General features: G+C 38.2%; 1 protein-coding gene across 3 annotated transcripts; it reads left to right on the top strand.

The window, feature by feature from the left end:
• Positions 1–2,607: 2,607 nt before the first annotated feature.
• ple (tyrosine hydroxylase ple) lies at positions 2,608–23,248 on the top strand. Of its 3 annotated transcripts, XM_034983490.2 has the most exons (8): positions 2,608–2,853; positions 15,999–16,110; positions 16,950–17,051; positions 17,178–17,213; positions 17,440–18,256; positions 21,086–21,212; positions 22,163–22,392; positions 22,755–23,248. In XM_034983490.2, exons 1-8 carry the CDS (start codon positions 2,788–2,790, stop codon positions 22,927–22,929), a joined length of 1,665 nt encoding a protein of 554 aa, XP_034839381.1. In that variant the 5' UTR covers positions 2,608–2,787; the 3' UTR covers positions 22,930–23,248. The 3 variants fall into 3 exon arrangements, with proteins under 3 accessions (XP_034839381.1, XP_069365215.1, XP_069365217.1); XM_069509114.1 differs by lacking the exon at positions 16,950–17,051; XM_069509116.1 differs by lacking the exons at positions 16,950–17,051; positions 17,178–17,213.
• The last annotated feature ends 892 nt before the right edge of the window (positions 23,249–24,140 follow it).

Here is a 24,140-nt window from a genome sequence, read left to right as displayed (position 1 = left end):
CGGCTAGCGTGGTGGACTATGGCCTAAGCCCTTCTCATTCTGAGAGGAGACCCGTTCTCAGTAGTGGACTGGTAATGGGTTGATGATACGTTACGTCACTGAGGGTCGTATTCCACATTACTAAGGGTCACCACATAATACCTAACATAATCACATGATGAAAGGGATTTCTTGGAAATAATAATGCGGTAGGTCTCAGATGCTTCCGCATACCGCATCGATACCCCACTACCGAGCACCATTTCAAAATTATAGCGATAGTGAGTAAGTACTGACACCAAAAACTTCATATGCGCTTTGGTAAGCAAACCCCTGCAAAACACCTACACTTAGTAAGGTGGTAACCCCCTGCCAGACAGCCTTAATAAACTTCATAGTCGCTGATCTCACTCCTTGTGTTGGGGACACCGGACGCAGAGAACTTGCAGCTTTTATAAAATAACGAAGGTCTCGCACGCGCTGGCTCTGTAGTCTCCAGGAGTAGTTGTCAAGCAATCTGATGGTAGAGCAGGAATGTGTCCCAACCATGTCGCAACGGTGGTGGGTGGACAGATGTCAACCGTAGCTTGTTGGAGGTGAAATGATAGATAGATAGATAGATAGATAGATAGATAGATAGATAGATAGATAGATAGATAGGTACACGTAGCTGTACTTACCTACGTATATAATAGTAGGTATTGTTATAGTATTTATATTGAAATCATTGTCTCTAATACAATAATAAAAGGATACTCTGGTCGTAAATCTAATCTTAATAACTTTATAAATTATATTTTTATATTAATATTATTATAAATACAAATAATAAAAATAGTTCAAACCTTCAATATGAGATAAGCAGATATTTACTTTGGCAAAAAATGGTCCAAAGGCTTCATTGTTGACCTTGCTAAGTAATTTTATACATGATTTTATTGAAATTATAGAAAAAAAAGCGCGAAAGATATTTAAATTCCTTCAAATAAAAAAATATTTTAATTGAGTTGTACACAAAACATAATTGGATATAAAATGATCTTCAATAATATAATATGTTATGTATATTTTAATATATACAGCCACTTTGAAAACTTGTATTTTTTGAGTTAGCTAAAATGCTTTTTTTGAGGTCATTAGTCAAGGAAAGTGGAAACTATTTCCTCAAACTCTTTTATCAATATGTCCAAAGCCGTAATGCTGGCATATCGCGTTTGTTCTGGGCTTTAGGGAGTCTTCGGGAAAGCCGAAATCATTTAGCCCAAACTTAAACTGTCTTGCAAGCTTTCGGACCATCCAGAGAGTGCCTCATCTGACTCTTAGTCCTAAACCGAAACACCATTTTTTTTACTCAACATTCTTTAGACTAGACAAACCTGAATTACTTACCTATGTCTATCGAATAGATCTGTCTGTCTTACTATACTTCTAGACTGTTTTTAGGGTTCCGTACCTCAAAGAGAAAAACGGAACCCTTATAGGATCACTTTGTTGTCTGTCTGTCTGTCTGTCGGTCTGTCAAGAAACCTACGGGGTACTTCCCGTTGACCTAGAATCATGAAATTTGGCAGGTAGGTAGGTCTTATAGCAGACATTAGGGGAAAAATCTGAAAACCGTGAATTTAGGATTAGATCACACAAAAAAATTAAATTGTGGTCATGAACTAATAATATTTGAAGTAAGATAACTATATCAAGTGGGCGAATCATATGAAAGGTCTTCACCTGTACATTCTAAAACAGATTTGTATTTATTTTTAAGCATCATAGTTTTTGAATTATCGTGCAAAATGTCGAAAAAATATGACTATCCTACGGAACCCTCGTTGCGCGAGCCTGACTCGCACTTGGCCGGTTTTGTAATTTTTAATTGCTAGGCAACCTAAAATTAATTGACTTAGGTATTTTATTCATGAAATATTGAACCAAAGACATTTTTCAAAGGTTTCCTGTTTTTCAGATTCGTATAATTACGAGTATAGATCATAGTTTAAAATGCTGAAATTTAATTTAATAAATTTGGAAATCACTTGTTAAACTGTATTTTTTTGGACTATTTGGGGCAACTTTTGTATTAAAAGCGTACGGAGCATTAGAGTTTTTAAGTATCCGATTTGACCAAAATTCGCTCAGTAACATAATTAGTAGCTTGTACTAGCTAGCAAGTAGCACGGGTGTAATGTAGACTATAGGAATGTGGTTATTTTGCTATATTTCAAAAGAATACGACAACATTTTCGATAAAAGCTCTCAGTCGACTTGACTTCTTCCGGCATCTTGTACAATATCGTCATATTTCAAACATTTAACACAAAATAATACTAAACTATACGTAGGTATAAACCTTCTTTTTGAAACATTCTATCGATTGATGGGAACCGCATTAAAATCCATTGCGTAGTTTAAAAGATGTAAGACAGACGGCGGGAAGCGATTTTGTTTTTAGATTTTATGCTATGTAGAGATTAGGTGGAGGTGATATTTTCCAAGCTGAAGGTGGAGGAGGAGGCTGGTCGGAGCAGGCTCGGAGCGCGAGGCGGCGAGCTCGCGAGTGACGCATGCGCCGCGCGAGGCGGCGGGGTGGGAGGCGCGCTTTACACTATTTAAAGTGTTCTTGCGAACGGTCATCATGCATTGGTCTGTTTGCAAGCCAAAGTTTAGTTAGCCACCGTAATACGACAGCTCGAGTCGTAGACAGACAGGCTTCAGCCCGTGGTCGAGACACAAAGCTCTCGCAGACGTGACGCTAGCTAGCTCCGCGCAGTGAACTCCGTTCAGGCTTCTCCTCTCGAGTGGTGTGTGCGAGTCATGGCCGTCGCCGCCGCGCAGAAGAACCGCGAGATGTTCGCCATCAAGAAGTCCTACAGCATCGAGGTGAGAACACACCGACTTCGGCTTCCCCACTTGCGGATCTCTTCCACGCGTACTCTTGGATCGGTCTTGGATTTTAACCCTCCGATAGTGGATCTCAGTGTCAAAAAGTTGAAGCATAAAACGTTAAAGTTTTCGAATCCCTTTCAAAAATATAATATACTCAGTTAATAATTTGCAAAATCCGAATTGACTGTACAATAATTAAATCGCTATCATGAAAATTAACAACGTACCATTTTCACATCATAAAGTAAGTTTAAACTAGTTACCGGAATTCCGCTCTAAAACTGTAGCATTTAATTTTCGGTTCGCATGCGTTTATTCAGTCGTTCATATCAAGTAGGTGAGCTGCAGACAATGATCTGTTTAGCCGCACACATTAGACGTGCGTGAACTTGGATACGTCTCGCTATATCCGTAAACAAACATCATAGTACCAACAAAGTCCCTTCGTTTTTCTTTGCTTCTCCATTATTATAACTCTGCTAAAGTTTTTGTTAAGTTTAGTTTTAAAAATCGCCACTTTACGAGTATAAATCGCTTATGTTTTTTATCGCCTTAAATCATAAATGACTCAGATTTGGAATGTAAACAACATAGTTTTTCACCTTACAAACTCTGAATAAGAATGAAGCTCGAATAAAACTAGCATTAAAAACATTATGCAACCCACTTTTTATGTTTCCCACAAAGTGGGCAACGTACGTCGTACTTCGAGACGTACATTTTAGTGTTGTGTACGATCAGACCTTCGCGAGCGCACGTAATCATCTTCACTCATTATTGCCTTACCTAGGTACTCGTTACATGTCAAATCAGTCATCGGCCTTGCACACGTAACAATGGATGCGAGTTACCTCCGACACTATCCAGCCGACTACAGATCGACCTACCCTAACGTTATGGAACAATTAGCGTACTGCGTATCTGACACAGTACTTTTCCATTTCGAAACAATAATTATCGAACACGAAACATCCACACACGCATGACATTAAAGGGAGAACGAAGAAATCGTGTGAAAGCGAAGACGCTATAATAATACGATTTTCACTGGAAACGCCGTCTTACAATTAAAAACTTAAAATATCGTGTAATGTCATTTTAATTCGAGAAGGCTCGTAAGATCTCGGGGCGTCCACTTTCCCACGTTACATCGTGATGTAACTGCGACGTAAGTATTTTTCCCCGTAAATAAATAAGCCATTGTACTAGTCGAAATTTCCATCGAAACTAGGCGAGACAGAGGTTAGTAGTATTTCCATTGAGCCGGTTCGTTTACTGAGAAAACATTACAAGGTGTCGATAAAATTGATATTCCGTTTGCAATTATTATAGTCCTAATTACCTGCGGGAGTAATCGCCATTGTCGATATTCAAGACGAGCGACAGTAGTTGCCTCGTCTTGTACAATTACACACTGTAATCTCCATAATAGCCACTTTGTAAGTTAATAGTTTTCGCTTGTGCGAAGTATTCTTGCGAATTATATTAAGACTAACTACTTTTGTTTAAATACTTACACTCCTTTGTAAGTTTTAATACTCTACCCGTTTTTTTTTTTAATTAAGCTAGTTTCCACTTCAGCACCGACCAGTTCAATATCAAGTTCCGAACAATAAGTACCAAGAGTACATTTTGTTCCATACATAAATAACTTTATTATTGTCCAGAAAAGTTGTTGTTATGTTAAAAAAGACAAAGGGATCTAAACTTATTAACACTAAGTTTGTATACAGCTGCGTTGCGATGTATTTTTGTTTATTGATACGTATTCATGTGCTTTGCGAAAAACCAGGTCTGTGGCTGACGTGTTGTAATTAACGTACATTGTATAATTGGTGGCTGAATCGTGGCTGAATGGTGGCTGAATCATCGGTCGAGCGGGCGTCGACAGTGACGCCTGACGATCATCAAAACCTGTCCTCGCGGCGATTAGCCCGCGTATTTACCTTAAAACAGCCGAAAAACCCCCGTTACGAATACACCTATCACTTTATCTGTTTATATGCGCGAATCGAATGCGACGTTTCAAGTGACAGATTCGAGGCTCGCCCTTGACCAAACAAGGTTGTTCGTCGCGGTCAAATTAACATAAACACTTGTAAGATGTTAGCTATCGACGCGACGCGATCGTGCGTATCCGCAGGAACTATTGCGGTAATCGTACGAATTGCACATTCAACACTAACTTACATCATGTTTTGTCTATTCCCCTGACATTGAATTTAAGTCATCCATTTGATTCCGCGTTACTTACTTTACTCGAAATAATCACAGGTCACGTTACAAATAATATTAAATGACTCTTGAGATATTAAAAAACATACATTTCGTACAAGTTTAAAACATATTAAAACTTAAATGCAAATGCACATCAGGAAAACCCGCGCAAAAACCCATACAAGTATAATGTACTCGTAACATCGTGTCATGGAGAGTCATTAAGAATTCAAATTCCAAACACCTTTCTCGTTTCATTTTTTTTTTCAAACTAGTTTATCTTTTTTATTATTTAAATACTTAGGTATAATTACGTAGAACTGATAACCCTCATATGAACTTAAAGTTGATTGAACAATTTGAATTTGAGTAGTTCATATATGTATAGTTCATACAATGATTCTAAATCGAATAGGATAAGTAAAGTTAATCGAATTGATGCGTAATGACAAAACTCGTAAAAGGATTATGCACTCGATTCAGCTAGTGTTAGGGCCGCACCACACTCTATACTCTTAGCATGGGCGATCAGCAAGTTTTAGTCGCTTATCGAAGCTCGATTTTATATCTCGACGTTATTCTATTATTATGTACCTACAGAATCTCAATCAGTCTTTACACCATAATTCAATTAGTACAAAAACCGCAACTCTACTCTTGTAGAGGGTTTGTAAAGAGTTGTAACTGCCTTTTCCATGTGCAGTTTTTGGCACGCATTGCATTCTTCAATCTTCATTTTCCTCTTCTTTCAATAAAATGTCAACGAATCTTGAGAATGAGTCGCTTTGATATAAAATGAAGCCTATGTCACCCGGACTATAACAACGACTCGATTGACACCTCATTCATCAAAATCGAAACAGTAGTTTAGCCGCTACAGTGCAACACACATAGATACAAACATGCATACATAGACTGCCAAAACCATAACCTTTCCTTTTGACTTTACCGTAATCAGGCAAAAAGATTTGTTGGCCTTTTTCCATGACGCAGTTAAGAAAATTCAAACTCGTTAGTCGCTGACGCTAAAAGTATCGAGTCTGAGAATGCCCTTAGTGAGGGTGGCAATGGCAGGTCAGACACTCGGCTTAGTGAACCAACGGATTGGAGAGGTGAAGTGGCCACTCGGGGACCAAGGCTATACAACCGGATTTCGGCGTTGTCCGCTCCAGTTAGCCGAACCTTTAGCTCGCGAGTTGCTCTGGCGTTTCCGCAATCTACAATACTGACATATTTTATGATTTTTAAATGCGGAACTTCATGTTTTATTTATAAACTAGCTGACGAGACCCGGTATTCTACGGTTGGCTTTTATGGTTATGGTTATGGTGGTGTATTAGCACTAGCAGTTGCCCGCGACTTCGTCCGCTTTTGACTGTCACCATATTATTACCGCCGACTTTATCGCCCTTAGGTTGAATATCATAAAACTACAATGTTATTATCGCTTTCAAGATTTACATATTAAGGCTTGATAAAAAAAACTGCAGTAAATTTTCCCTTTCAAATTAGCCCACTTTCATCGACTGCAACATCACTTACCACCAGGTGAGACTGCAGTCAAGGGCTAGCTTGTAAGGGAATAAAAAACTTCAAAATCAAAGCGTTGTACGTTTTTCAGTTCAACAGCAAAAACCTTATTTTAAAAACAATGAATTTTAATTGTGAGTTACAATAAACTTATTAAAGCGTAATAATGTTCATTAAACATCCGTTTCGAATGAAAACGGAACGCTAATTATTATGATTTATAAACAGTAATTAATTAAAGCCGACCCTGAGCAGATCATTCCAGGTCGCGATTCTCAGAGACAATAAATTACAAAAGAATTAACGACAGTGATTGCAACCTACATTCAGGAAGGACATTGTACATAACTACACAATCAATACGTATGCCGATACAGATCTAACTTTGATCTCAATAACGACTTTGCTAAAATAGAAATTGCCATTAATGTAATCAGAAGTAATACTAGTAGTATACGTATTAAGGTAGTTTAATATATTTTCTTACGGCTAGGCTGCCTTTGATCACATTACAAGAGGGTATGCAGCGATATTATGTGAACACTAGTATAATAAAATAAATTAAACTTTTACACGTAATTTTGAATCGTCAAATGCATCTACCTCTGGTTCGGAATGCCTTACCTACCGAGAAGAACGAGCTAGGCTTAAGTGAAACTCTCAAAACATTGTCTTGCTTTATTTTCATAGGTTTGAGCATACACTTTAGCTCCTAGGGTTAAGATGGTTGAGCTTTTTTTGAATATTTCTAGGTCATTCTATAATCAGACAATGGTATGGACTATAATCGGATTGTTATAAGTAGGTACGTTTAAGGTTATGATAATGTAGTCAAGAAATAATGTAAAATTTTTGGGAATTCTTACGCGGGCCGTCGCCATTTCATTATTAATTTAATAATAAAGTAGTGTTAAGCGAGTGTAGTTACAAAAACTAGTTTTAAAGTATGTTTACATGTAAGGAAGTTTCTATTCGAGCAACCCGTACTGATTTGCATTCTCTTCATGGTTTTGGCGTAAACAATCTGCTTCAGTGAACAGAGCCCGTTCCTTACCGGCTGTCCTTTTACAGCTCTACTTTGAGGTTGAGGCGGCTTTCCAATTGAAGGCAGCTACTTCTCAGATTTTAGATTGTCCTTTTAAATACCCGTTTAATTAATAGGTTTGTATGTACTTAAGCTGTTATTGTAATTCATGAAATCTTGCCAGGAACGTATGGATACGATTTGTTTTATCTGTAGTAAACGCAAATTTCGTCCTTAATGTCTACTTAAGACGAGTATTAGACGGTTTATTTATAATTATTGATTTCAAATTCATTATCGCATGATTTTTGTACCTACCCTCATAATCGTGTTTCTGTTTCATGCGAAACTAGCTTCGTCGACGTGGACTTAGGTTTTTATTAATCCTGTGGGAACTCTGATTTTCCGGGATTAAAAGTAGCTTATGTCACTCTTCAGCTCCTTAAAACTACCCATGCAAAAAATCAAGTCGACCCGTTGTTCTGGTGCGACATGGTTGAAAAACCAACCAATAAACCAACATATAACCACAGTTTTGCCCACTATAATATTTAGATGAAAGACTCAAAAGACATATTGAAATATTAAAGTAATTGCAGTTGTAGTAAATAAAAAGCTCCCAAAGTAAGTCGCAAAGTTTAGTGAGGGTGGTTGGTGCACTTGTTGACGACGTACCGTCAGCCGTCCGTCACCCGTCCGTCACCCGTCCGTCGAGTGCCGTCTTGCCTCGCGCCGTTTCAGGGGCTGCAACAATAGGTGTGATTAGTGTGTAAGCCTTGACACACATTTGCGGCCGCTCTACTGGAAATTGCTAGGTCTCCACGCTCGCGTAGTCGTCTACCAGTAGGTATCAGCTTTGCACCTTTGTTAGGGTGTTGCCACATCCATGCTGTTACCACATAATTGCATAAGTGAAGGAAAGCATCGTGAGGAAACCTACATGCCTGAGAATTCCCCATGATGTTCTCAAAGGTGTGTGAAATCCATTTATTTACCTATCCATAATTAACTAATGCCTGCCACTTCGATTACGTGGATTTAGTTTTGTTCAAATCCAAATTTCCAAGAACAAAAAGTGAAGAAAAGATTTATTTGACAATTGAAAACTCCGCGCGCCGCTTGCTTTCACGAAACTTTGCATTTTATCTGGCGAATCAATTTTATCGAGCAATCGAGTAGATTGATCGATGGTATCGATCGACATCGATCATGTAGGTGTGGTATCACCCTTACACTATCAACTTCCTAACTTTTGTGTCTGTAACTGTTATGACTAGATGCAGGTCGTTTAGACAACCATTCGTCAAAAGCAATGTTAATAATGATAATGACTCACAATCAAGAAAATAGGATTTAAAAGCCTAAGTGTATTAATTCCGGTCTACATTAACCCTATTAATTCTAGGTCTATTTAATCTACATTAAATTTAAAAAAAGTCCTGACTCTGAGACTCAGTGTTATCAACCCCCAGGTCAAACTCTTCGACTTAGAAAGTTGAAATTTTGCACAGAAATTCCTTTTATAACGTAGAAGTGGCATGACGCAGAATTTTTCTAAATTCTCACGGGATATGGAATAAAGAGGACTTATATACTCTAAATAAAATTGTCAAAGCGTGTTTTTTTGCAAAAAAAACAGTGGAATCGGCTAGGTATATATGTATGTATGTTGCTTCACCAACATTTGACCAAACATTTGAATTACTACGTCATCAGTCATCACATTTAGCGTTACGTCATTGGGAATTAAATCTGCAATTTGGCGACGATTAACCAAATTAATCACCCGACGTCAATTTAATTAGTTTATAAACATGTAACATAGGTTTTGCCGATGACAGGTTGGTCTTGAACGCGATCAGAGTCTCGTAGTCTAAAGTAAAATATGATTACTGTATCTCACATAGTCCGTTGAGTTGTAATAGTGCAGTGTACATACAAAAGTAGGTATTTTCATTTTTACACATTTTTATTAACTTACTTTCTGGTCTATCCGTCAGGTTTGTTTGTCTGTCGGGCAAATTTTGCAATCGATTTGAAACTAACCTCGCGATGAGCTAGAGCTTGAAATTTTAAACATAGGTCAAAGCAAGATTAACTTGCTTTCTTGTCTGTAAGTATATCAGTTAGTTTTTCGTGTTAGTCACTTGTGTGTAAACCTAGATATTGTTGATATGTGAGACCGGTGGCAGCGGTGTCAGGGCAGTCATTTCAGATCCTATGGGTCTCTTCTCGGTGCGTGGTCACCATTCTAGCAAGTTAGGACCCCAACGTTTATCGGTTTTTCGAACTGTGTCCTGTCCATTGTCAACTCAGCGTTGCAACTGTTTTGCTATGTCTCTCTGGTTTTTCTACGGAATAAAGAAATTAGGCGCGAGTCAAGAAGGCGCCCCGGGAAAACGCCAAGAGCAAGTACTGAACTGAAGAGAGGTCGGTGGGCCGTGGTGGACAGTTGTCCCTGGTTCTTCTACGGATCTGCTCATTTGCTGATTTGACTGTTTCTGTATTGACTCTGACGGTAAAATTGTTTTTATTTGTCTATACTGGAATATAATAAATTGTCTTATAATCCTAGCCTCTAATGATACGATCATACTACAACGTAATACTCCAAACCCCTACGAGGAAAATGTCGTAGTAATTCCAAAGTGCCGAGGCCGATGCAAAATGACCGACACAATCACAAATGAGTTAGAGGAAAAAAATTGAGACGAGATTGCGTTAAACGGTATTTCCTCTAAACATCCTTCGGAACGTGTTTGTAGCAATTAAAAAAGACACGTGAATCTGTGAATAAATTTTAACCTACCTTAACCTTTATGACTTGTACAATATAAAGTTTATTCCAATGATATTATAATAATACTAGCTGATGCCTGCGACTTCGTCTGCGTGGAACTAGGTTTTTAAAAATCCCGTGGGAACTCTTTGATTTTCCGGTATAAAGGGTAGCCTATGTCACTCTCCAGATCTTTATCTATATCCATACAAAAAAGCACGTCAATCTGATGCACCGTTGTGACGTGATTGAAGGACAAACCAACAAACCAACAAACAAACACACTTTGGCATTTATAATAAGGGTACTGATATTGTGGTTTAAGTTGTAACACCACGTACCTAAGTAACAATCAGCAACTTTACTTTAAACAACTTGTTATTTACAGAGGTTTGGATTGTTTGATACCGTGCTGTTACTTTTTATTCAATTCAATTCAATTTTATTTATTTCCGTCAAATAATGCCATTTAATACAACTGTCCGTTAGTACTCATATCAATAATTAGACTACACCGTTGATGTAGGCAATTCCTATGAAAGTTTTTTGGAGAATTCACGTGGATTCGCGAATTACGTGAGATACGAAACATCCCACGATTCTGTACCATGGGATTGAGTTTATAAATATAAGTACCTTGAATATTATCCGAATATTATTATAAAATCATTTATTTTGCAATCATAATATTTAAGCGATAGTTAGTAGTCAGAGTATAAATCTAAATATATAAAAGCAAAAGCTACTGACTGACTGACTAATCTATCAACGCACAGCTCAAACTACTGGACGGGTCGGACTGCAGATCGCTATTATAGCGTAGTCATCCGCTAAAAGGATTTTTGAAAATTCATCCCTTAAGGTGGTAAAATAGGTGTTTAAAATTTGTGTAGTCCACGCGGATGAAGTCGCGAGCATAAGCAAGTAAAAAATATAACAATAGAGATATTATAATATGTAGTATAATGCCGAGCAAGAATATATTCTTGAAATATTATTAAGCAGCTACGCGGAGATAGTAGTCGAAGAGCCAGTTACAACTTCGCCCTAAGTCTATTCTATATTTATTTATTTTATATAACACATAAGGTCTAATCAACTTGCTCCAAAAATATTGTCACTATATGTAGGTATACTGTTTTTTTAATTGTAATTAAAATCCTTTGTATATTACAATATCAGTATGAGAACACATCGTCAGAACCGAAGCCTAACCAGTCGTGAAGTATCGATCAACATTGACCGCTGATTGCTTTTTCGATAGCTAGTTGACCTTTCACCTACACGGTTTAACAATTAGCGGGCGCCAGGAGACCGACGAGCGACGAGCGTCCCACAGGTCGCACTTAACGTCCCCTCGTCCGAGTATAATTACACGTCCCCTCCAGGGACACGCTATTACCTACTGTGCCATGTATCAGGGGTAAGGACTTTTTTATTCGAAGATAAGTTAGCCCTTAATTGCGATTTTACCTGGGTGGTAAAGTCATTGTAAAGCATCGATATAAATGACAAGATATGGTCAAGCGAACAAAATTTTTCACGGTTTAAAAACCAAATAAATCAGCGCCACCTCTTAGATACGAACTATTTCACTTCCTTAGAGGTTAAATTTTCAAAAATCCTTTCTTAGCCTACGTCATAATAGCTATCTGCATGCCAAATTTCAGCCCGATCCGTCCAGTAGTTTGAGCTATGCGTTGATAGATCAGTCAGTCAATCACCTTTTCTTTTTAACCGACTTCAAAAAAAGGAGGAGGTTCTCAATTCATCGGAATCTTTTTTTTTTTTTTTTTATGTATGTTCCCCGATTACTCGAAAACGCCTAGACCGATTTTGAAAATTCTTTTTTTGTTTGAAAGGGTATACTTCAAAGTTGGTCCCATTTCAATGTGGTGAAGATCTGATGAACATCTTCGAAGATAGATACTGGAACTCCTCAACGGATAAGAGTAAATTGCTCGCGATCAGTGTAATAGCTTAGTAAACAGTAGACTTTTAACCAGTCATAGCATAATTCCATGGGGCCACTAAAAATTGAGAAATAAATTTTTTTTACAAAAAAAAAATACCGACTTCGTTACACAAACACTAAAAATTGAAAAATAATTTAATTTATTACCGAATTTATTATGTATACAAGAGTTAATATAGTTCCATAATAATATTTTTTGGGGTCGGTGGGAAATCTCTTTGAATAATATTAATAGAGTCACAAATTACTGGTTTCATTAGGAAATGTACTTCATTTATAACAAAATTGTTGAATTGACGATATGATAAAATTCTAGACTTGATCAGCGTGAGGTCTTACAACTTTTTAGGGTCCAGAACAGAGGTTGCGATGCAACGCTTTTTGACGGTTATCATACAACAGATTACATTACCGCAGTGTTATATTTTGTAGCTTGGAAACCAAATGTAAGTGTTCTTCAATTAATAGTGAAACTGAGTTACAAATAGCGCCAATTATTGACCTTTATCTTCTTTCAAAGATACGTAAGATATGGAACTTTTTGCCTAGTTTAGAACACTAAGTTTAGAACACTAAGTTTAGAACACTAAGTTTAGAACACTAAGTTTAGAACACTTCCGCGATCTGATGCTTACCAATTGTAATTGTAAAGCATCCAGGTATTTCTAGTAAACACGTCCCATTATCACTTCCCATCAGGTTCACCACCTGGTCATGGTTAAGCGTATGCCTATAGCGAATAAAGAAAAACCTTTGAATTCTTACATTTCAAGTAAATACCGAAAGATATATAAAAAAGATATATACCAAAATAGGGTCATACAATGTTTTGTAGAGTGAAATAATAAGACTTGAACTACATAGGTAGTCAATATTATTTTTTGTTATATAATTATTACTATATCGTAATTTAAAACTCAAAAACTTGATTACGTATCAAGTTATAGAACTTCATGTAATCGAATTTAATATTCTACTCATGATAATCAAAAATTAGGTTAAGTACTTTTTTATATTGTATGTAATAAAAATTTAAAAAGCAATAACTTTTGAGAGCCTAAAAAGTAAAGTGTAAACTTCGTAAACACGAGTAAATAATGAAGTTTATTGTCGTTAAGTAACCCATGTCGGTAATTGAAGTCACGATAAATTCCATCGACTTTAATAAATATAACCTTCAAACATGTAACTTTGGCTATTACCTACACTTTTAGTGTGTTTTCTTTTCAATTATAAATTCTTTGCATTAGTTGTAGAAATTGCTAATTATTATATTATGTTCGTAGTAGGTAGTACCTACTACAGGCACCTACTCAAACGTAAACTAAGTGTCAGCAGTGGCCACTTAGTAATAATTAACTTTCTCAACTCCACTACGATTTTCGCGCACTATAAAGAACAAGACGTGAAATGCTTTTAGCACTTTCAAACGCAGTTCAAAAGTTCACTCGACGTTATAATTGGTTCCATCGAGACTCAGTGGTCCAGAAACTCCTCCTTTGTGCGCCTCGCTCCCGAGATCCGGCGGGGATGGGGGGTAATGGGGCACTTTACACCCGACCACGCGCAGGAAATAAGCTTAGGAACTTCGTAAAAGCAATTCCTGCTCCCACATGAAATATAACGCCTTACGACCGACCTCTATATTCATAAGGATTTAGAAGATCAACGCTTTTTTATAGAATTATCTCCTTTGTTATAAGAAACAAACACACCTACGTTTCAGCTACCTTTAAGCTTTCAAGAACACTAAAACAATTATTGCAGCGTGTTAGATAAATCATATAGTACAAATGAGAGATGAGTAGATAAATAATTAGAGCCATTGATTCTTTCGTTGTCTCGTTCAAACGGTCCTTCGAAGTTCAAGTTCACAGAATTTTTTCACGTGTTCATTTCCGCGATCGGCTGTTTGCAGGGTTGCCACATTCCAGGTTTAGAGCAATTCTTTAAGTCCTCATATCTACTCAAATACTCACAGGTCTATCCTCACCTCACATCATACATTTAATCTCAGGACGTCACAGATATCTTACACCTTGTATAATCACTTAGCATTTAACTTAATTACCTTCTTTGTTTAGTAAACCATTTTATTAACTATGCTGTGAAAGGTTTAAAAGGGAACTCCTTAACTTTTTAACGCAATTTTTGTACTTACATATTAATTTACAAGTTCATTATTTTAATATCGCATGACTTAGCACTAAGCCTTGCCATTCAGCGAGGTAATAGTGCACAATGCTCATAAATGCCCATTTGGATGGCGTGTATTTTTTGTAAATTTAAAATTTTTAGTGACAAGTTTTTTCTACATGTAAATATTCCTTTATACCGATTATTTAAAAATAATATAATAAAGTTCTTCGTTAGAGATATCGCATGAATCTTAGCTTAGATTTTAATTAATCGTTAAATTCTAATTTCCGTGGTCTCTGCCGATCTTTTTTATATTAAAAATATTGATTAATACCTATTCATATTCAACTTCCTAACTTTGAAAGTAGTTTTAATTAATGACATTTCCAGATCCGAAAGTAAACCTACTCAGAAAAAACTATTTACCTAAAAAACTACGCGTATTTAATTCGTTTAGATTTAGGATTTACCGTCAAACAACACTTCATTTGGATTTAGATTTAGTTTATAATTAACTTTTAAGCAATTTACTACTCATCATCTTGTCCGCGTCTTTGTCACATGATACGAATCGAATTCCATGGAATTTTTCCACTCTAAGAATTCCTTGTGAAATGCTAGTTCCGGTGTTATTTGACATATACATTTTGGAGTGTGTGCTCAGGAGTTTTTTGATATTGTCGCCTCTTCTCTTTTGTACCACCGTACCCCAAGAGTTTCCATCCATAAGTCGTCGACATTCCATCTAAACCGACCTCACCGTCCGTTCCGGCTAACCGTCTTCACGCACGACAAGTTCTGCGTCATCATTCCTCATACGCACGGCTAAGGTTTGGAATACTCATCCACTATATGTGTTTCCGATCAATTACAATCCAGGTATGCACAAATAGGCATCTTCTAGGTAAACGCATCCTATCTTTAGAATAGGGTATTTTAGACTTTTCTGAAAAGTGTCTTAATTTCATCCTAAGGTGTTTCTACCAAAAAATTAACAAAAAATTTATTCGATCGATGTTTAGGTTCATGAATTGTCATGTCGTTTTAACGCGTAAAATTTAACACCTCACGCGCCATTTTAACTTTTTGTGTCAAATTCCATGTCAAAAGCTCGATTTTAGAAGTAGTATTTTAAGGTGAACCATACTATCGACATGACAGTTGACCCATAGAGTGAAAATGGCGCGTGAGGAGTCATTTTTTACGGATTGGTAAACAACTTGAATTGGCGTTTTCTTAGTGAAATACATTACAACTACAATCCATGTGACGTCACAGTCGGAATTACTACAAAAGTCTACAGCTTCATGCGTTTCAAATATTTGTAAAACAGATAAAAAAGTGAAATCTTTGGAATGAATATAAACTGAAATAAACATTTTTCGATTGCTTATTTTATTGCCAATAATGTTTTGTTTATACACTTTTAGATTTTTCTCGTTTGGTGTAAAACACCGTATTGTCGATTGTTACAGAACGGCTACCCCTCCCGCCGTCGCTCGCTGGTAGACGATGCCCGCTTCGAGACGCTCGTTGTTAAGCAGACCAAACAAAGTGTGCTGGAAGAGGCTCGGGCTCGCGCCAATGGTACGTCCCAACATCATCTACTACATGCTGAGAGGTCTGGTGGCTAGTTACCACCTTACCGGCAAAGCCGTGTCCCATCGGATCCGATCAGGGATACGGGTTTCATGGAGTTGCCATACCCCTTCCAAGTTAGCCCGCTTTCATCTTAGATTGCATCATCACTTACCGGTGAGATCAAAGTCAAGAGCTAACTTGTATCGGAATATAAAAAACATCTATCTTCTTCCTCTTGTCCTTATCCCACGCTACGTGGAAGTCGAAGCAAGTCGAAGCGGGTCGGTACATGTCGTCCGCTTCTGTCATCCGTCAACGCATTATCCTCCTCTATTAAAAACATTTTTGCCTTCTTGTTATGTTGCACAGCTTCGACTCAACTTGCATTAGGAATAGTGTAAGTCTGATTAAAATAGACAATTGATTTATGTATACAAATGGTAATATGGAGTTCGCGCCTTAATACCACCAATTGCTATTTCATCGTATACCATTCAAACATTAGGTAAATTAATTCATATGGTTCTTTTGATTTTTAGTAAAGTAGTTAAAAGTTTCCACTTTAATTTTTTTTTTTTTTTTTTTTTTTTTTTTTTTTTTTTTTTTTTTTTTTTTTTTTTTTTTTTTTTTTTTTTTTGTTTTTTTTTTTTTTATTAGTTATGTTTTTTTTTTTTTTTAATACAATAAAACTTAAAGCTAGCCTTATCTAATTACTATATAAATCATGACCGCGTGGAATGGTGCCAAGAATACTGGCTGCATTTCCGCGCTGGACAGCTAGGCACACTTTAATTCATTTTTGTCCTTTTTTGTTTTTTGAGTTTTTATTTTTTGTTTCTAAATAGACTCTGACTTGGAATCTGATTTTATCCAAGACAACGCTCAAATTGGTAACGAGAAATTTGAAAAAGATGGCACCCAACAGGACGAGAATTTAAATGGAAATGGTAAACATTAATTTGAAAATTAATCCTTTGCTTTTAAGTTACATACAATTTTTCACCGCTTGAATTTTGTTACAATTTTTTGTTATTGTTTTTTATGTTATTTTTTTCTTTTAATTTTCATAACAGATGCAGACACTACAGATGGTTCCAAATCAAATGAAGGTTTGTATCTCTTATTATTAAAAACGTATCCAAGAGCACGATAATAATTCACAGCATGAGATATGTACTACTGACAGACAAACGGACGATCAGACAGCGGAGGCTTAGTCCCGTGAGGTGTGGATGGCGTCCCGTTGGCACCCTTCGGGTATGAAATCCTAAAAATAGCTATAAGATATACACATTATGCGTTTTGCTTGCATCTAATGAATTATTTGTTCCACAGATTACACTCTTACTGAAGAGGAGGTAATTCTACAAAACGCCGCAAGCGAGAGCCCCGAAGCCGAACAGGCGATCCAAAAAGCCGCTCTGCTTCTTCGCATGCGCGAAGGCATGGGCTCCCTCGCTCGCATCCTCAAAACCATCGACAACTACAAGGGCTGCGTGGAGCACCTCGAGACGCGGCCGTCCCAAGCCGCCGGCGTCCAGTTCGACGCTCTGGTGAAAGTGAGCATGACTCGCGGCAACCTGCTGCAGCTCATCCGCTCCCTCCGCCAGTCCACCTCCTTCGCCGGCGTCAACCTGCTGTGCGACAACATCTCCAACAAGACGCCGTGGTTCCCGCGCCACGCCTCCGACCTCGACAACTGCAACCACCTGATGACCAAGTACGAGCCCGAGCTCGACATGAACCACCCCGGGTTCGCCGACAAGCAGTACCGCGAGCGCAGGAAGGAGATCGCGGAGATCGCGTTCGCCTACAAGTACGGCGACGCGATCCCGTCCATCGCGTACTCCGAGGTGGAGAACTCCACGTGGCAGCGAGTGTTCAACACCGTGCTGGAGCTGATGCCCGAGCACGCGTGCAAGGAGTACAAGGCGGCGTTCAGCAAGCTGCAGGAGGCGGACATCTTCGTGCCGCACCGCATCCCGCAGCTGGAGGACGTGAGCGGCTTCCTGCGCAAGCACACCGGCTTCACGCTGCGCCCCGCCGCCGGCCTGCTCACCGCGCGCGACTTCCTGGCCTCGCTGGCCTTCCGCATCTTCCAGTCCACGCAGTACGTGCGCCACAACAACTCGCCCTTCCACACACCTGAACCGTGAGTATTTGCTTCTTCTATTGCTACTAGATCTCCTGACAAAAAATTATACTAAAAACCGTGCATTTGTGGTTACATGACAAAAAGTGTTACTTCTTGTACGTTGGTACGGAACCCTTCGGGCTCGCATTTGACTGGGTTTTTCTCGTTTGCAAGTATTCATATCTCATTATTATGAGCTAGAAACATTAACATAAGCTAAATAAACAGGCATGAATAAAAATTAAAATATCGTGCGGTTTTGACCACTCTTTAAAAAGCTATTTAAATCTGTAATTTATCTTGTACATATTCCACGTACTTATAATAATAATATACTTAATAAGGGTAATTAGTGTTGAGGATTATGTAAAGTTATGAATGTTTTAATATCATTTATCTTTACTGCCGTTTCCTTATTATTATTGTGAATTTAGAATATTTATTAATAGTGTTAGTTGTCTGTTCAGAAATTAAACTAAGTACAGCTCGTCGTATCGTGCGCTCACGAGCGATGACCTTAACGAATAATGTTAAGTATTTTGAATTTTGATTACCTACTTACAGTAATGTACACACTTTATTATTACCTATTTAATAGTCGACTTGACTGTGAATATTATATTCAAGTATGACACGAAAATGCTAATTAATTGTAGAGGCGTCCATCGTTAACTTTGTTAAATTGCCTCGATGAGCTTATTCTGCTGAGCATCACAATATTTCAGTCACAATTTTTATTAAAAATGTTAGCGCCAGACAGAAGAACAGGTTAATATTAGACAGGCTATTTTTAGACAAGTCATAAAGTGGGATACAGATCACACCTCATGGGACTTATCGAGAGTTTTACTCTTAAACTAACTGCAATATTAACTTGATGAGGGCGCAATTGCTTTTGCAACTTATTAATCAAAATGACGACCTAAACACCATAAAGCACTAGTAGTCGACGAGTGTTGAGTCAGAGCGAGTCTCCTAAAAACCGTTAAACACCCGTATTTATACAAATTCCTTCAAGATGGTCTAACCGCAACAGATCAGATGGCATAGAAAGAGTCAAATATCGGTTTAATTAAACTACCTTCAATAAATAAATTATTAATCTTGCTCATTTCTGTAAATTCAAACCAATTCCTAAAAATAATTTAACACAAAGTTATTGGGTTTTCCTGTTAAGAAATTCTCTTTAGCAGTTCAGAGTAGAGACATCGGCAGGGTACATTCCGTCCTGCGTCTAATCTATCTTCGATCGTATCGGATTTCATCTCGTAGAACTATGAACCTGAGATCTATAGAGCGTACTTTGTATTATTTTTAGGGTTCCGTACCTCAAAAAGAAAAACAGAGCCCTTATAGGATCACTTTGTTGTCTTTCAAGAAACCAATAGGGTACTTCGCGTTGACCTAGTATCAATTTATTTTTAAATATTCTAATCATAGTACAACTAATCTAACTGTCCTTAGTTTGTTTAGTTGGTAACGATGTGGCTAGCATCTATACAATCCCCTTTCAAACAGATTCAAAAAGTCTAGTGTAGCATATAGATGTTAACCTGCAAGTGAATTTATATAGAGTGTGTTCCTACGTGTACTATGAGCTAAGATAGGCTGGCGGTCAGGACGCCCGCCTTCTAACGTTAAAAACGCCTCTTCGTTAAAACTGGATGGACGCAAGCGGGCTAACATGATGGAGTTGCAACTTCGTTAGCTCGCTTATCATTTAGTTTCGCTCGACTCTAACAAGGTTTTCAATGTCAAAGGCCACTTTACTTCAATAATTAATCCTTCCCTTGTAGTTGAACTTTGAACTTGACTGACTTTGAAGCTCGATTTCGCTTTAGTTTAACCAAGGAATTTAACTCTATAGCCTTTACAAATTTTCTGTCCTCCTTTGGTTAAGCTGATTTGCATCGTTTACAATGATAATTAACATACTTCAGCTGAGCTGTTAAGCATTGATTGGCCTCCATGGAGGGTTCGATTCTGGGTTGGGATAATTTTTAGGAGCTATAATGCGTTTTAAGAAATTAAATAGGACGTACCTTAACGACGAAGGAAAACATCGTAAAAACCTGTACGCCTGAGAGTTCTTCACAATGTTTGTGTGTGTGAAGTCTGCCACTCCGCACTTGGCCAGCGTGGTGGACTATCGCTAAACCTTTCTCATTTCGAGATACCCGTGCTCGATGGGGTGATCATGATGATGATGATCTATTAAGTTAGAACCTTATCTAGCTAATCATGACTAATATTCCTCTTTGCCCTCCAACTAAGCGTAAAGCTTGTGCTAGGAGTAGTTACGACAATAATGCGACGGGTGGGTTTTGAACCGCCGACCTTCGGAGTTCAGTCCACTTCTTCAACCGTTAAGCTATTGAGGTTTGAAATTAGACTAGAGCTCTCTCGTGCTTCACTCGGTTGAATTATTTTTTAAAGTAGGGGTGAATGTTAGAGAAAATAAAATGATCGTATGAAAATATATAAGGATATATTTCGGAGAGGGTGCCGAAGAACTTTTCGACCTCCTCCTCCTTCACCTTTCTACTGTCGCACCGCAAGGTCTGCACCCGTACGTAGTAGAAATTCCACGGATAGGTACGAAGCGATTTGCCTCCTCATTTCTAATTCGAGCTGCTAACATTTAGAACGCCCTTCCGGCATCAGTTTTCCCCTCCAATTATAATATGGGACCTTCAAGTCAAGAGTGAATAGGCATCTTCTAGGCAAGCGCGCTCCATCTTAGGCAGCATCATCACTTGCCACCAGGTCTGATTGCAGCCAAGCGCTAGTCTATATATTAATAGAATGTCAGTGAGATTGTTAGATTAACCAGCATTGTGTTTTCAGTGACTGCATCCACGAGCTGCTGGGCCACATCCCGCTGCTGGCCGACCCCAACTTCGCGCAGTTCTCGCAGGAGATCGGTCTCGCCTCACTCGGCGCTTCAGACTCAGAAATCGAAAAACTCTCTACTGTAAGTTTCCAAAAAATATGTATTTATACTCTTAGCTGATGTCTGCGACTTATTCGGCGTGGATATCTTATTATTATACTGTTTAAACAATCTTGCGGGAACCGTGGATTCTTACGGGATAAAAAGTAGCCTATGTCACTCTCCATGTCATAAACTATAGGTACCCATGCAAAAAAATCCATCCATCCAAAAAATTGTAGGGCCAAGCCAACAAACTAACGAACCAAAAAACAAACACACTTTCGCATTTATAATATGGGTAGAAATCCCGCGGGTACCATGGATTTTTACAGGGTAAAAGTAGCATATGTCCAAGGTATAATCTATCTTCATTACAACACCTAAATCTGTGCAGTAATTTTTACGTGAAGAGTACAAACAAACGACACACATACAAACTTTTGCCTTTATAATATTGGTGGAATATGATGTGTTTTTTCCATGGAAGCCTGGAATTGACTGTGAAAATTTTTCATATTCGGCCTTTGCAATAGTATCCATTCGTAAGGCTGCATTTTCATTGAAGCAGAGACATGTATCGAAGATCAGTTTGATAATTGTGGAAATTTCTAAATTTGTAATCGATCGAAGCATACGTGTCTCCTTCCGACTGCATATTATGTCTCCGCCCCAATGACTGGCCTGTGAGTGAATGTCAAAGTCAAATCATTTATTCAAAATAGGTACCATTAAACACTTTTTGATAGTCAATTGTTAGATTTGTAAGATAATTAATTATGTAAACTTCAAACCAAAGCTACGAAAATTCCAAACGCGCCCAGGTTTGAGAAAAACCTACAAAAGCTCAGCCGGGTATTCTTTTTTATCACCACTTCACAAAATCACATACCTTAACTTATTAGAAATATCAAAGCTGTTAAGCAACTCATTAGAAACTATTGTTGTTGGCTGGTGGAGAATACAATATGAAGAATGTTGTGTCTGTCCAGGTGTACTGGTTCACGGTCGAGTTCGGCCTGTGCAAAGAAAACCACCAGCTGAAAGCCTACGGCGCCGCCCTGCTGTCCTCCATCGGAGAACTCCTGCACGCCCTCAGTGACAAGCCCGAGCTGAGACCCTTCGAGCCGGCCTCCACGTCCTTGCAACCGTACCAAGACCAGGAGTACCAACCTATCTATTACGTGGCTGAAAGCTTCGACGATGCCAAAGACAAATTCAGGTAACTAACTATTCGTCATTCTCTCATATTCCTGACTTTTTGATATTTTTATCCTTTCTTACGTCATAATAGCAACAATATTGGTACTTCAAAAGAAGAGTGAATAGGCACCTTCTGGTGGCGCGCTCCATCTTTTTTTGCATCATCTCCTGTTTGGTTTGATTGCAGTCAAGCGCAAACCTTTATAGTTTTAATAAATACTTATAATATGAATGCTAAATTTCAGCTAGATCAGTCTAGTACTTTTAGCTGTGCGTTTTTCTCTCTTCTGTTTCTTGCTCTTACTCTTACTACTCTTCTTTCTCACTTTTGTTTTAATATTATGTTGAATGAAATGCTAATGAGATGTTGCTTGTTGTCAGACGCTGGGTGTCGACGATGTCGCGGCCGTTCGAGGTGCGCTTCAACCCGCACACGGAGCGCGTGGAGGTGCTGGACTCGGTGGAGAAGCTGGACACGCTCATCTGGCAGCTCAACACGGAGATCAACCACCTCACTAACGCCATCAGCAAGCTGCGGGGCTCGCGCTTCGAGTGAGGCGCCCCAGTGAGCGCGACTTTGTATAGCTAGTGGTATCGTAGACGTAAGAGTGTCGTGTGGAGCGTGTGTGTGTGCGGAACCATCGGATGGTACTTCGTTGAATTCCTTTTGTACCTTATTATTTATTGTGCCGAGCTCGTCGCCCGGGCCTCGAAGGCGCGCGGGGCTCCCGATTGCCCATTTACGGAGGCCGCGCGCGTTCGCGGGACCTCACTATTGTATTAGTATTAATTTATAATTTAATGACAACACAAACTAAAAATGGAGCACCAAAAATTAAAAAAAATCAAACAGAAAATATATGTGTTTGAGTGGAGGCCGTTGTTTTATTATTATACCTAATCGACTGCTTTACAAAATCGTGTGAGCACAAACATACTCCCGTGTACGGGACGTATCGGGTTTACCCACAGACAGTTTAGTAGTTAAAGTTGGTAATAGATAAAGTTAGTTATAGATATAGTTCATAAGTTGTAGTTAATCGGTTCAACAGGTTAACAGTTCATGATAGGTTCAAAGTTCCCCGTTCCCAAGTTAATAATCATACCTAGATAGGTAGTTTATTTGATAATAAATAAATAAAAGATGATAGTTAGTATTATCATAATAGCCTTAAGTTGGTCTAGAAAATACTTTAAAATAAAAATAAGTGTAACCATTTCCTTACAACAGAAATACCTAAGAGTTAAATACAGCAAGTTTTTGTTAACTTTTTTATCCAACGCAGAATGTACAATGACCAAGTACGTAAATGAATCTTAACTGATCTTGACGGTTTTTATAGGAATGCGGTCAGGTTTTAGACAGCTCAAAGCAAGTGCTATGGCAGGAAATAATGTACTTCGACCTTTAGAAGGAGATAGCGAATTTTTAGAGCATTGTCTCTGTCGTTGAGACCGACAAAACGTCACATAGGTATGAGTAACAGAGACAACGCCTGTACATTATTTTCTGGCGCGTACTGTACTTGCTGACGTCACCATAGATCGTTCGAGCTGAACCATAGTTTCCCGCGTTACCACTTCTCTGGTAATCATTGAGTGAACATACTAAATATTTCATATGGCTTGTTTTTCAGAGCTCATCTTGAAAAGCTGAAAGATTAACTAATTTTGCCAAAAAGTGCATAGTTTTCTGAAAAGTTAATATTCTTTGTTGGTTATGATCACGGAATGTAGACTTAGATTTATAATTATTTTGTCGTAAAT

Source organism: Maniola hyperantus, chromosome Z (assembly GCF_902806685.2).
Source record: "Maniola hyperantus chromosome Z, iAphHyp1.2, whole genome shotgun sequence".
Classification (NCBI taxonomy): domain Eukaryota; kingdom Metazoa; phylum Arthropoda; class Insecta; order Lepidoptera; family Nymphalidae; genus Maniola; species Maniola hyperantus.
Note: the sequence above shows the minus strand (reverse complement) of the source record. Positions and strands in the feature narration are given on the sequence as shown.